General features: G+C 38.5%; 1 protein-coding gene across 2 annotated transcripts in view; it reads right to left on the bottom strand.

Moving 5' to 3' along the window:
* Positions 1–15824, bottom strand: part of ctdspla (CTD (carboxy-terminal domain, RNA polymerase II, polypeptide A) small phosphatase-like a) — a 34738-nt gene that overhangs the window by 3814 nt on the left and 15100 nt on the right. The window contains exons 2-4 of one of the 2 annotated variants that reach the window (XM_079259881.1): positions 11807–11973; positions 10554–10586; positions 6015–6116 (exon numbers count right to left, since the gene is read on the bottom strand). In XM_079259881.1, the coding sequence (XP_079116007.1) occupies positions 6015–6116; positions 10554–10586; positions 11807–11973 (302 nt within the window). The remainder of the gene's footprint in view (positions 1–6014; positions 6117–10553; positions 10587–11806; positions 11974–15824) is intronic. The other variant, XM_079259882.1, reaches the window with a different exon arrangement.

Below are 15824 nucleotides of genomic sequence, written 5' to 3'. Positions count from 1 at the left end.
GGAAGTTGAACAGGAGGCGTGCTACCATTTTCTCTGCATGACTTGTGTCATTTTTAAAAGCAAGAGAGAGAGAGAGAGAGGGAGAGAGAGGTGAAGAGAGGTGCAGGAAGTAAAGGAAGATAGATGCTGGGGGGTGTGGGTGTAATATGGGTGGAAGGCATAAAGGAGAGGATGAAAGGATTAGGTAGGAGGCACAGTGGTGTCACTTTGGAAAAGGAGAGAAAGAAAAATAGGTGACTGAAAAAGAAAAGTGTACATTTTTCTAAAACACAAACAGACTATAAGAGGTTGGCTGTCACTTTTTTGGGTAATTTACTGCACAGAATGAAGTGGATTATTTATAAGGACCATTTTGGACTGTAATTCACCTGCTTGAATTCAAATGATCCAGGCAAGCCTGCATACTGATCTATTGCTTTCACATTTCAAAACACAGTTCTACCTTACAGAGGTACCAGTAGTGCTGATGTAGACATTAAAAAGTTTTAACTTTAAAGATTATGATGTCAAAATGTAAACAGGAATAGTGAAGTTATTTTTTCTTTGCCTGCCTGACTGTAAAAGGAAGTCGCTAATTGCCAAAATGACTAAACTAATGAAAAATAATCAGATTATGTCTGTGCGTTAAGAATTAAGAGCCTCCAAGCTAAGCTAAATAACCAACTTGCTTTTTCCTTTAAATTATATAATAACTTTGAGCTATTGCATCAATTAAGTGGATGTAACTTATATGATTCCAAATCGGTAAGAAAACAGAAAGGAGTTTCAAAATAAAAGACAACCATCAGAACATTTTTCTTTAGCTTTAGCATTAAACCATCTGCTAGTATAAACCAGCTAGGGTCTACAGGTCTAGTTTAAGTGATAATTTGTCACAATTTCCTTCTTTATTATCTTAAAATTCCTATGTCAACATTCAAACAAAAATGTGTTTAAAACTATATTTATACATAGACCCACTATTATCTCTAGCATAAGATAGACACTAACTTTAGCCACTGAAGTTTAAAGATTCAGCACATCCAGAAATAAATATGACAAGGTTTTGTTGCTGTTTTTGAAATAACTACATCTTCTTTAGTAACTCATGATAAGTAATAAGATTTTAGTCCTAAATACATTATGAATGATGAAACCCTTAGCTTTAGCATGGACCAAATGCTAGTTTTAACCAGTTGAAGTTTAAAGTTTAGCTTTATTTGTTTATCATTAAACATTTGTCAAATGTTTTTAATCTTCAATAATTATCATATAGTACTATGTAAAAAAAAAACACTGTGGTCTTAGCTGGGTAAAATATTTCAATTAACATGCAATGATGCTAGACTTTCACTAAATGACTGGGTCTCACTGTCACTGGTCACTGCTTAACACACTGTGAGTGCACCTCCATTATCTGCCATTTTCAGTGCAGGGTCAAATTAAAACTCAAATATGTTGATAAAAAGTTATCAACATATTTCTTATCTCTCAATGTTTAGACATAACCAAATTTGTTTGTCATGACCTTAAATCAGTAGTTATGCACCAAGCAAATAATGAGGCCTAATCTTTTGAAAAGACTTAAAAACCAAAAAAATGTAAAATGGCATACAGTAGGTTGGGAAAATGTGAAAATGAAAAAACAGAGGTGCAAGAATGTTAATAAGTGTTAGGTCTCTTTTTCTGTCAAGAAGGAGGAAGAGCTTGTACAGTGTTATTTTAATGTGTCCCATTTGGATCATGACAGAATGGAAAAAAAAGAGGAAAGGACATTAATTGTGCTGCCACCTTCTCCTGGCCCATTCTTAAAGGTTGTTTTAAAGTTTTCTGCTGCAAGTGAGAACTAAAACTAAGGCTTCTATCTTAAGGCTTCTTAAGGCTTCTATCCAGCCAAGCAGTTTTAATTAAACAATTTTAATTGCAGTGATCACAGTTTTGTTTTCATCCCATTATTAGTGTATTGGCTGAGTGAAGATAAGCAAATTGTACAGGGTACATCCTGCTTCTCGTCCCCCTCCCCTCACTCAAAAACAGACAAAGAAAATGGATGAATAAAGAAACTATTTTTTTTGTATGAAGTATTCATTTGCCATCTCACAGTCTTTTAAGTCTTGATGATAAATACTTTATCCTAATGAAAAACTTTGTTTTGTTTTGCATTTGTCAATTATTCGTTTCCTAAATTTTATCACTGAAAATGTCTTTGATAGTATAACATTATCGAAGAGTGCATGTGAATGCCACACAGGGAGGCAAATGTGCACTTCAGTTCTGCTTGTCATCAAACACATGAAACTCCAGCTATAAAGCACAGTTCAATGTCATCCAGCAGAGGGGGTGTTTGCTGTAGGAATGTTCCGCACAGTCCTTTGACTTCCCACGTTACTGTTTTATAATGTCTAAAAACGTATAAGTCGAGTACAACCGTTGTGACTCCAAGAGATGGTCTGTTTCTAAAGCTGTTGCCAGATTTCAGTGACCTCGTTTGAAACCAAAGCCTAAAGACAGATGGAGGCTCTTCTCCAAATCAATTTAGCAATAATCGAGTTTGGCTAATGGTCATACCAGAGGACATACAGACTGAATCTGTCCAAAATGGTTTAAAACAATAATAATCAAACCTCTGACAGTGAACTATAAAATTCAGACTAAATGTCCAATCAAAAAGAGACGGAAAAAGACAGCACACAGATGGAAGAGGAGATGGAGAAACAGACTTCTCTCTGCTTCTCTGCTCATTGCTCTTCTGCTGAATCACTCCATCATCCAAGGACTGAACATACAACAGCTGCTCATAGCCCTGTCATGGATCAACGACTATGTGTGAGGTATGGAAATGGATGGATATGAGAACGGGAAGCTTGTGAGGGAGAAATGTGCATCTGAATTAAGTAAAAATTTAGAAAGGAGAGTGTTTTTACAACAGCTCTCTGAACAACAAGCATCAACCTCAACGGAGTTCACTGAGGGAACTTATCTGGAGTTGTTTCCCCTGCTACTCAAACTCTGGCTCTGATCCATTGTTTGATTTATATCTATGCACTGCATAACTTAACTTAATCATTAAGCAACATTGGCCTAATCTACTTCTGCTACGTAATCTCACGGGACTTCGAAAGATTGTAGCTGGGAACAACATTTCACATGTGCTAATTACTTGGAGTTGTCGATCAGTGCTATTTAAACTGGCATCTGAGAGAAAACAACCTGAAATAAAATAAATAATGACATTTTACTTACATAAACAAGATTACATATAAGAAGTAATCTGTTTCACAAAGTTTTAATTTGAAAACTCAAACGAGTACAAGTTTTACATCTAAGTACATTAATTTAAATGAAATCTGTTACTGCAGCCTATTAATGCTCATTTTTAAATCATGCTAAATGCTTTGGCCTTTTCTTTTAAATGATCCAACAAGTGACAGAGATGTAAACTATCACATGGTGCATAATCAGTCCTTTCAGCTACTTTAAAATATCTAACACATACTGCATTTAATCCCAGAGCAGGCAGAGGAATTATCTCGTCATCTGTTACACACAGGATAAAATACAGAGTATGTGATGTGTTATGTAATGCTTCTTTTTTAGTCTATGTCCATCTGCGCATCAGCTGTGTCCCCAGTTTGTTGTTTTTCTGTACTCATTGTCCAGTAACAGTGTTGTAGAAAGAAAGTGGATGTTTTTTTTTTCAGTCCTTTTCACCTTCAGGCAGGAAATTTAGGAAATCCTGCAAGGCCTCTGAATGGAACTGAAAACGCCGCATGAGAAGTGTGTGGTTTTCTGTCTTCCTCTCCTAACTGATTCTCATTTATTGCAATGCCAGAATCCATTGCGTGCTGCATTATAATCTCTGAAATAAATTCATTTGGATGGACCATGCATGCGCAGTGTGTGAGTTTCATCAAAGGAGAAAAGAGCTCCTGTCTGAGTTTCTGACTTGTTTTGACAGGGAGGGAAAGAAAAAAAAATCCTTCAGATTATTTGAACAAATCCACGATTTCTGAGAATTTCATCCCGCAGTCATTCACAGCAACAGTACACTGTACTGGACACACCCTTGCATGTGGCTGAGCACATGTGAGTGTGTGCGTGTGGCCCTGCACTGCTGGCATGTGATCACGATGGGTGTGTATGCATTTCTCTTTTTCTTTTTCTTTCCACATCAAATGAATTTCAAGTCACATAAAAATGCTTTGAATGTTTCTTCTTTGCTTGTATTTTTATTTTATAAAGTTCCTCTATCCAGTTAAATAGAAACAGAAGACAAAAAAAAAAAAAGCTTCACCTTGAGCTGTTTTGTTGCACACCACTTTGGTTTTCTCATTTCAGCGACACTTTTTCTGAGGACATAAACACTCAAGCACTGGTACTCGACAGGCAGGCATAATAAGATCAGCTGGGGCTGAAGCAGAGCGATGCTGAAGTGGGTCACTAGGTAGGCCAGGTGCATCAGTAGTGAGAACAAGAAACAAAAACACCAACAGTGCAGTGCTGGCCATTACATCTGGTTCTGCCCAAAGGTATCTGCAATAGAGTGCACCTTCAAGCAAAAACTAAGGGTACATGTCTCATAACACTTTAAAAAGCTAATAATAAGTGTACATACGCGTCATTTAATATTTGGGCATACTCAGTTGATAAGAATGGATTGGGGCATCCACACATTTGACCAGAAATGTATAAAATACATTTATGAATCACATTTGACAATCTGCTCCAACATAAAAGACTTAGTGTGACAACACATCATGCATTTATGATGACAACAAATTGTACCATGCAGTCAGCAATATAAGCCTTAGGACAGCCCTCTGACACACTGTTTCATGTACATGGGTGTACGTATGTATGAGTGTGTGTGTGCATCTTTATGTTTATGTGTCTATGTGAATATGTGTATGCATATGTGACAATAGTAAATTTATTGCCATATAGATTTGATAGGAAAGGATGAAAAAGAAGGGGGAGGGGGTGTTCATCAGTTGCATTTTATGTATCATAAAGTGCTCTATGAATAAAGTTTGATTTGGTTACGTTAACCAATTAAAGCAGAGCAAACCAAGGACTTAATGAAATTGATGTTTAAAAATTTGGAGTTTAAACTATTTTAAGTGTGTGATTTTAAAAAAAAGACTTTTTTTTACTTGTAAAAGATTGAAATCTAGGTCCAGCAAAATTTATTGACAATTGTGCTATTTATTCATTCATTGATTATTCTAACCACTTAATCGATTGAAGGGTCGCGGGGAAGCTGAAGCCTATCCCAGCAGTCTTTGGACAAAAGGCAGGGTACACCCTGGACAGCTCACCAGTCCATCGCAGGGCCCAATTATGACAACAGCTTTGGAATCACATTGGAAATTATGTGATTGTTATGATGACCAAATACTGAATGGTAGATTTTTATTATCTATCTATGAGCAGACAAAATGTTAAATCTGTCATCAAACACCCCAAATCCCTTGTGTTCAGAGTGGAGTTCATCATTTATGTTAAAAAGCAAGAAAAATAATTCTTCTCAGCCTTCTAAGGTCTTCTTTACATTTCAACAAGAGTTACTGTACATAGAACTTGTTTTACATTGATGTCTTGTAATCTAATAGAATGAAAAGTTACATGGATATAAACATGTAAAAGAACACACCAACTTTAGCAATCATTTACAAATTAAATATCACAAAGTGGTGGTGCCAAAAGAAAAAATAAAGAAGAAACAAATAATCTAAAATCACAACACACAGGTGACAAAGATGTATTGGTTGCCATGGGAACACTATGTTACAATAAAGCTATTTTAACTTTCTTTTCCTATTTTAATTGATGTTTAAAAGTCATAAATCCATGAAGGACAGGCAAACATTCTTGTCATTGTGTGCACTGAGCAATACCAATAACGCTCAGCTGTACAGTGTACTGCACTTTGAGAGTTTATTTTTTTCAAGCACTGAACAATAATTGCACGACACATCTGATACCTTACTGTTTTCTTAATTTAGAAATGTAACGTACAAAAAATGCTACTGTACCTTAAAGGAGCTATGTACAAGGGTTTCGTCCAGGTCGATCACCACACAGTTCTTGTTATAGTCCGTTATACTGACCTCTGGCAGAAGGAACTTAGCTGGAGGCTGCAGAAACAACACATACACATTTTACAGTGGTATACAATGTAAATATATATAGAAGCACTTCCAGGCTGTAATAAACATTGACTTGCACTCATACTGAGGGTGAGACGGCAGGTCAGGGGGAGTGTTAGACATGATTACTTTGGCATGTTGGGTTTAAGGTAAAATTAACAACTTCAGTGTCTGGAAGAGAAGTGGTGTTTAGCATCTGTGGAGGTTTGGCTGTGCTGCAGAGACTGATTAAATTAACTGATAATGTGACGCTTATCTGTGATTTTAGTTGTTCATATCAAGAAAGTGCCTTGAAAAATGTTATTCTTGGTAAATTCTTGATGTATGTCATCTTCTTTTATAGACTGGTGAGTCAATTTTTAAGCCTTCAGAAAACTAATCTTCATCAGATGAGGCTTAGTCCTAATATGATCACATTTGGTGGTCTAAATACCTGCGGCTAATCACTGTATTCCTTTATGCTGACTGAGGCCTGTGACTATGCTGCTGTCGGGGTCAGGGAGAAAGGAGCAATGCTCATGTCCTCTGCCAAGCAGGCCTGGGGTTACACACAGGCACATGGCAGATGGTCAGGCCACAGGGGGCACACGCTCACACCTCCCTCACATCAATGCATACATCCACACGTACAGGGACACACAAGTCTATGCAGAGGTGAGGAACAAGGACTCTGTCAGTCTTACACATCAACCCACTAATAAGCTGCTGCTTGGTATGCTCGGCATTTCCTGCATGTATCTGTGTTTAAGCATGTTTCCCAGGCTGCCTGTATTTATCATGTGCTATCACAGGCCTGCATGCTGATCACAGGAAGAATTTTCTTTGAGCAAGGACACTGAATGACGCTCTCGCAGGCTGTGATGGATGCGATTTACTCATGCAGGTTAAGCAAAGAAAGAAAGAAAGACTGGCAGGGACCTTGACATTTTCACCAGACAGCTGCATGAAGTTAAAATGAACCTCGCTCAAAAGCTTCAGCCAGGGGGCGCTCTTAAAAGTGATCACAGCATGTTTAATTTTCTGCCAGGAAATAGCTGCTAACCGAGCATTACAGAGCCGAGAGATCAATTTAACACCTGTTCTTTAAGTGTAAAAGTATAAATGGATGCATCAGGATCTCATAACAACAAGATTCACATACACTATGTGGATCTACAGAGTTACTCAAGTGAAAAGAAAAATCCTTTGACAGAAATGCGAAGTGTATTAAAAAATCTTGAGCCAAGATTAACTTGGTTCAAGACCATTGTTATACCAAAGACTGTATTTCATGTGATATCTCACACTTAGCCAGAAAGTACTAAAACAATGTGAAGATATAAGCAGCATTGGTGGGAGCTGTTGTCTTTGGCACCACTGCTGCAGGCACATGTAGTTACTCACAAAGAAATATTGCTAAAGTTTAATTTGGTTAAAATTTAGATATGTTCATAGAATTTTAAGTTTTATTCTCATGAAAGTAATAGTATGCAACATCACTTATCCTGTGTTAAGTTCAGTTGTAAATGCTAAATACTCCAACGGCTAATACAACTAAATTTATGTGGTCATTTGGCTCTTGTGGTTACCTGATATTAGTGGCTGGCACGATTATATCAAAAACATTTAAACATGTAAAAATCCAGTATTATAATATCATCGTGCATGGCTAGTTAGCAAATGTGAAAGATAAAGTGGCGCTACATGACAAGCATACCAAATACAAGACATCCCGACGTTGAGCAAACAGAGATGTTTCCTTGCATTTGACAGAAATAGTTGGAAAAATTAAATAATCCATGTCAAATAATTTAGAAAACAGGTCACGGAATTGATAATTCTAATTATATGCATTTGCATGATTGACATTTACACATCTTGTATTAGTTGTTCATCTTAGCAGCTGCAGTCAAAATGATTCAACTGCAAATGAGGTTTATTGGCAAAATTTAAAAACTAGCAGCTTTTTGCAATGTACAAATCAAACAAGAACTATTTAAATAGCTCAAAGCAACTAATATCATGAGTAGTTTCTCCAAATTCAACAGAGAATGCCACTTTAAGTGGTCACTGCAGTCTCAAAACTATTCAGCCCCCTGAACAGAAGTCCCCATAAGCAAATCAGGTGTGGTCTCAAGTACACCTGATACAACCAATCAATGTTTTCATTGGCTGCATCAGGTGTGCTTGAGATGGAACACCTTAAATACCTAGATCATTCACTGTGACGTTAGATTGCATTTTACAGATAGCTAAGTCATGAGAATTGTCCAAAACTTTTGGAAGAGAGATCATCGCTTTGCATAAACAAGGAAAAAGATACAAAAATATTGAATGTTTCTACAGATACAGTTGGAAACATAGTTTACAAGTTTCCAGTTGAAGGAAACGTGGCGACACTACCTAGACGCGGCAAAAAGAGGAAGCTATCAATGGCTGCTACCAGATTCGGGATGCAGGCGGTCAAGAACCTTAAGCTAACTGCAAAACAACTGCAGCAAGACATGGTGGCAACAGGCACTGAGGTTTCAGTTTCCACAGTAAGGTGCACACTACCTGCTGGAGAGCTCTATGCTTGAACTACAAGACATACATCACTACTGATCTAAAAGCACAAGAGAAGTTGTCTCTGGTTTGCTGAACACAACATAAATAAGCCAAAAAGGTTTTGTGGTGTGGTTCTGTGAAGAAACAAAACTAGAACTATGGATCAGCGATATGGAGGACAAAGAATGAAGCATACGCTGAGGTGAACACCTTGCCTACAGTAAAGCATGGCAGTTCATCAGTGATGCTTTGGAGCTGCTTTGCTTCGTCTGACACCAGAAACCTTCAGCATGTGGAAGGCAAAAAGGATCCAAGCAAGTATCAGGAAATCCTGAGAGAAAATGTGATGCAGTCTGTAAGGAAGCTGAAGCTTGGGCATCATTGGACCTTCCAACAGTACAATGATCCCAAGCATACCTCATCAAAGCTTGTTTACAAAAGAAGTCCTGGAAGACATTAGAGGGGCTTTTCACAGTTCCCTGACTTGAACCCTACTAAAAATCTTTGGTGGGATTTACAAAAAGGCGGTTGCAGGATGCAAACCCAAAAATATAGCGAACTGGAATAAAGGCCGAAAAATCCACACAAACGCCCAGAAGCTGCTGTCTGGCTATGCATCACATCTGAAGCAAAATGGCGCTCTACTAAACACTAAAAAATGCATAATTTTCATATAATCAGTTTGAGGCTAAAGGGTCATTGAAAGTTAGCACATTCTGTTGAATTTGGAGAAACCACCTACAATATTAGTTTAGCTATTTAAACAGTTCTTGTTTGATTTGATTTACTGTACATTTTGCCAGTAAACCTAATTTGCAGTGTGTGTTGAATCATTTTGACTGAAACTGAATAATATAATGATACATACCATAACTACCATTAGTGTTAACTTTTTACAATGTAAATTCTGTCTTAAAATGATTGACAGGACGGCTACAATATAATTACACTAATCCATTACTATCTATGGTTATGTAATGTTCGTCACCATTTTTTTATTTTGAAAAGTTCTGAACTTCCCTTGATCATGTTGTGTACGATAGGCAACCAGTCAAAAAATGTTTCTAGACATTTCTATGGTCTAGATATTTTTTGTGTTCAGATAACCGCTGGTCCAGCAAAACTTGGTGGTACTTGGTGTTGCGGTAAGGGGCGATGCTCACTTAATGTGTCCAGCAGAGATAAAGTTATTTAAGTCACTAAGAATTTTCAACCCTGCTTAGATCCTATCAGTGGCACTCAAAGAGCAGAACTCATTGCCATATGCATTTCCTGCTATTGGAGGGAGGCGTCTGCTGGGTGGTGTAGTTTAAAGCTTGGCTGTGATGTGGGATGCTGTGAGTGTGAATATTCTAAATTACAGTAAACCACAGGCATCACACAGACTCCAAAATAGCTAAATGAATTGGAGTTTCAGCACGAACCCAGCGAGGATCAGATAAGTTCAACTTTCTGGTGAATATCTGATAATGTGCAAATTACTGAAACAAACCCTCTTCTAATGGGCTAACAGCTGACCACCAAGTGTATAATCACAATGCAATTATTTCCCATAAATAGATAATTTAATCAAGTCTTCATGAGGTTGGTCATCCATTTGTTAACCCAGACTGTAGATTCAGGCATGGATGAGCAGACAAAACCACAAATAAATCATGTGTTAGTAAATGGATTTGAATTCTTTTTATTAGTTGTATAGATGGAAATGAAGGAGAGCGAATGAAAGACATGAAAGGCGCATGATCAGCCGGAGAGTGAGGTAGATTTCATCTGCCAGGAAAGAAAAATCACCTTTGTGTCAACAGCCACATGCAGCCAGAATGATGAAGCACAGCAAGCAGAGGAAGAAGGTTACAGTGATGGTGTGTGATGAAGGAAACTAAAAATAATAATACATACACTGGGTATAGGAATAACCTGGACCTGGTCACACTGGAGGAAAGAGAGACAGAGATTGAGAGAGACAGGGTGGAAAAATATGAAAAGAAAATAAGAACAAGAAGCAACAGAAAAACAGTGAAAAAGACAAAATCAACAACATCAATATTATAATCAACAAATGGACAGGGAAAGAAGGAGGGTGAGGGACAGAGGAAAGGGTCATATAGTACACATGGTGGGAGAAAGTCAGAACAACTCAGAAACAAACAGAGCTGCCATGGTAACAAATACAGCTGGCCAAAAATCTAGCACCAGTACACTGCTGGGAGGGACCGCAGGCAAAGACCCAGCTCAAAAATCAGTCTCCCGCTATAACAAGACTTTTTATGGCAAAGTTTGCTATGCGTGCTCTAAATTAATTGGAACTCACTTGTTAAGGAGAGGTCTGAAGCGGGTGAATGGGGACCACATGTATAGTGTCTGTAAAAGGCCACGGATTCCTCCCCTGAATGAGACATTTACAGATAAACAGGAGTGGAAACGTGATATGACTCCACTCCATTTTTAGCCCTGTGTGTACCTGCCTTGGCAGTAGAACACTATGTCTGTAGAGGAGCTTTGGGGTTTGGCGCCTTTTCCCCAGCCAGAACGTTCTCTTCACACATCCTCTCTATACTGGTCAGAGTGTGTATGAGGAGAGGGGGAGGTGTGGGTGCCAGGCAATCCATCATACTGGACATACACAAGGCTTACTTTATGGGGATTAGAGAAGCAGCAGTTTGAGTGCATGTTTGTGTCCATACATGTGTTGTCATGGTAAGACATCTGCACTGTTGTGCCCCAGAAAGAACCAGAGAGTGCACTGCTTTAGAGCTTCACAGCATGCTCAGGGCTTTGTGTATTTTGTGCGCGGTTGTGTGCGTAGGCAGATATTGAAGAATGCAAGATGGGAAGCGAGCCCGTATTTTCAAGCAGTAGATGGTAAACAACCTCTGGGTTCAACGGGTTTGAAGCAGCTGGAAAAATTTGTGGAGGGCGCTCAGTGAGGCAGCACAGCGCCTCAGCCTCAGCTCTCTGTAGGAAAAGGCAAAGCTTAACAAGCTCTCTGTAACAAAAACCAAACAAATGCTACTCTTTACTGGCACTCTCCAGTCAAACTAGGATTCCTGTCATAAAATATTAACTAATTCCCACAAGATCTGTTTGATCTTTGGGTGTAAATGGTATGTAATTTGGACCATGGCCAACCACGACAGAAAAATTAGCTGTACCTTGGGAGAACTGCCGTTTTCGTCTGGCGGAGGGGGTAAAGAAAGTGTCTTGTTGTTGGCGGGTGGTGGCTCCACATGGTAGTCATTGTAGTTGCGGAAGCAGCAAAAGAAGGGGCTGAAAATGCTTCGGCTCCTGTGCTTCTTTAAGCTGCAGTTTGACTGGGAGACTGAAAGAGAGAACAACAAAAAAAGAAGAAACAACATATGTCAGCCAACAGTGTTATTCAGATCTTTGCATGACAGTAAATATATCAGGCTACCTGAGGACTGTTATGTTAGAAGAAAAAAGATTTTTTAAAAAAAGAGAAAATCAGAGTGATGCCAAAATCATATTCAGGTATTGATCAGTAGAAAGCATAGACTGTATATAAAGAGATGGATGGAGCCTATGTGACATCACCCATAGGTTTCTGAAGAGCTGAATTGAAGCTCGTTGGGCGGTTCCTACCATCGCCATCTTGGCAGCGTCATGCGAGTCATCTCGCCAGGAAAATACAAATATGGGCAAAGAGGTGGAGCTGAGAGGGGAGCCGTGAGCGTCATGGCAGATGATTGACATCGAGCAAACTCTGAGCTTTCTGTAGCTAAAAGCTAACCAAGCTAACCCCATGATAACGGGAACTAACCAGCTAACGGAGGTAAGCGGGTTAAAGCTATGTCACCGGCTAAAAACTGCTGTTGTTCTACGTTCTTCTTACTTGAAGCCGGAGATCGGTACCTTTCAATCAAAAGGACACGCCCTTAAATGTGCCGAACTTTGAGATTAAATTACTTTTATATGGGCGAGTTAGAAAAAACTTCACTCCCCCACAGTTGTCATGAAGGTAAACTTTATCTATAACCTGAAAATGGATTTTTGAACCAGGCTGTAAGCATGTTTATTTCTGCCGTGAAGTTGGCCTTTTTAACATGGGAGTCTATGGGGATTTGCTCTGTTTTGCAGCCCCTAGTGGATGAAGGGGGAACTACAGTTTTATGCACTTCCGCATAGGCTTCACTTTTAACCACCGGAGGTTGCCGCTTGGTAAAAAGTTAGCTTCCAGTTCTAGCTAGCAGTTTGTGTAGCTTAAACTGAAAATGTAGAAGTACAGTGTTACACCATAAAATCGACTGCCTTACATCAAAACCTTTGCATGACACATTTGACACAGTAGTGTTAGCTTACATGCCGGTAAACAGATTCTTTTACTAGCTAACAAGCTAGTTAATTATAAGAATTATGTTGGCTGTAACTATCTCCCCTTTCCATCTTTGACTAACTCAACAAGTGGCCCAAAGTACACAAGTAACAAACTCAAAAGTAGCGCCGTTAGATTTGATAGCCCGAATGAAGGTGAAATGTGAATTTTATTGATTTCAAATTTAGTGTGTACATACGTTTATATAGGCGAATGCATATGGGTGTATATGAGCATGTATATGCGTATGTCTGCTTTTTCTCTCTTTATCTCTCTTTTCCTCTTTTTCTATGAGCTATTTTCTTTCTCTTTTCCTTCTTTTCTGTCTCTCTTCTATCCTCTCTGGTCTGGTCCAGCAGTAGAAACTCTGTATTACATTTATGCAAAATAAATAGAGAAATAAAATAAGGATCCAGAAAATCAAGGGGATCATTACATCTATAAAGCTCCCCTTGGCAAAGTAAATTTACTCAGCAGAACACTGCTTCCAGACCATCATTCTACTTGCTTAAATGCTGGACAAGACACACACACACAAAAAAAAGAAAGTTCAGTGCATGCGACTAAAAAGCCCCACACTTTTGACATGCTCTCATGCCATACATTTATTCTGTCATGCGGTGCACATGCTCTGTGTCATCCTCATGGAGGCTGTGACTCGTACGAGAAAACATTAGACATTGTGGTGATTTGTTTTCACTCTTGTATATTTAAATATCGCCAAATTCCCAGCACAGAAACTGTTGTCTGTTAATGCTGAGAGTACAATGTATTACCAGAGCGAGGCAACAGTTTTAAAATACTTTGAAACATAATACAAGAGATTCTTGCTTTTTGACAGTACCCAGGCATCACACCCAATCATAATCATCTTCAAAGCCACCATAGAGATGAGGTCAGAAACTCTCCGATCTATCAAAAGCCAGCTAGGCATTTAATCTAACCTTAGCTGCAAACAGCGTGTTGCCTAAATATAAAAAGATCTTGGATGAGCTTCTCAATGCCTATAACAGCAGACTATTAAATCATTACATGAAATTGTTATTTGTGAATGTCACCTCTGAAGTGCACATAATCATTTTACTTTTTTTAAAGGAGCAACATTAGAATAAATAAAAACACAATAATGCTTGGAGTTTCAAGCAGCTGTTTCAACTGCTTTATTGCATTCTTGTAACAAGAGGTGTCTGTTGTACCAAGCGGTGAGACATCAGTTCATGCAATAGGAAGCACAGGGACAAAAATAACTATTATCACAGGACCCTCTGGACGGCAGCATTTTTAATTAATATACAGAAAAAAAAGAAAGGGCCAGATGTAAGTAATGTAATTTTGTACAAACGTGCCAATATGAAAAAGATTCTGTCGGACTAGAAAAATGTTGTATGAAACAGAATTCATTATAAAGCACATTCACTGAGGCTAAATCATATGTTATCTGGCAACAATGAAACCTCTGCTTGTGAGAACCTGATCAGCTTTGTGGCCGACTGCTGCAAAGCTTCAGAGAGAAAGCAACATACACATGTAGATCCCTGGTTACATCATTCCTCCTTCATGTCTCCATATGGCCTACTTAAACTGACAGACCACAAACAGAACTGAGTGGTCTTCGGGTTCATTTAATTGTTCAGTTCCAGAATTTATTTTACTTCTTCTTTTTTTTTTTTTTGTATGACAAGACGAAATATAAAAAAAACAACATCTTAGGCATTTCTAGTTTATCAACTGTAATATGTCAGTGCAATAACCATGAGGTGTTTCTGAAACATCTCAGGTAGTTTAAGTCATTTTGCATGATGGAAACCCCAAATCTGTTCAGGGCTTTGAAGTATCCACAGACTGACTTCAGCAGTCGTCAAGAGTCGTTGTTTTCATGGCTTGTAGCTGCCATCACACAGTGTCCGTGTTTGCTGGCATCTCATTAATGTGCTCACAGAGCTGTGTGTCACAGGCAGCACAGTTAGCCATGCATGCTTTGCCGCTTGCAGCCTGCTCCTGCTTTGAGATCCTTCAGTATGAAGCCTGGAACGATCCTCGGGTTACTCCAACTGGATCTGACAGGCTGTGGGCAGTTTTTCTATTTTCTTTGCTCTGTCCTTTGTTGTCCAAACTTGCTGTGTCTCTCCCTCTGTTCATATCAATGTTCCGGTGAAGCAGCTCTTCACTGCAAACACACAGCTTTACGGCTGGAAAAGCAAGGTTACGATGTTCATGATGGTTGAATTAAAATTTTTCCCCCTCTGTGTTGCTACAAAAAGCTGGTAAAATGATATCGTTGCAGTTTGCTACTGTAAAGCGAAATACTTTCTTACAGACGAGAGCTTTACTGGACAAAACACAAAGGCACCTTATCTAATTATAGAAACAAATTTAAAGTATTACCTCGAGAGACAAAGGTCAAGAGTCACACAAACAGACATGTCTGAAGAGGGAGAGATGGCGGAGTCTCATTGATTCATAAGAGCTTACTGTGGTGGAATTTAAAACGTGTGACACATTTGAGTTGTTGCATAGTATTTGTTTTTTTAATCTAAATGACTGGTTTCACACTTTATCCAAATATTAGGGTTACAAGCTGAAATTTGTTTCAGATCTTTTACTGAGCTAATGAAGACCTGCTGGTTTTGCTCCCAGTGTGCAGTGACTGGTTTGAAATCTGTTACTTCTTCCCTTAATATGTTTTAATATTGGATCTTAAGAAAATTGTCAGAAATAAGTCCCATTGGGAGAAATATGTAGAAACATCTCACTAACAATCCTTGGGCAAAATATGAGGCAGTATAGTAAAGTTTAGACATTATGAAGGACAAAATAAAAGACAAACCTACTTTTGAGTT

Source organism: Telmatherina bonti, assembly GCF_933228915.1.
Source record: "Telmatherina bonti genome assembly, chromosome: 20".
Classification (NCBI taxonomy): Eukaryota; Metazoa; Chordata; class Actinopteri; order Atheriniformes; family Telmatherinidae; genus Telmatherina; species Telmatherina bonti.
This window is presented reverse-complemented; position numbering and strand designations above follow the sequence as displayed.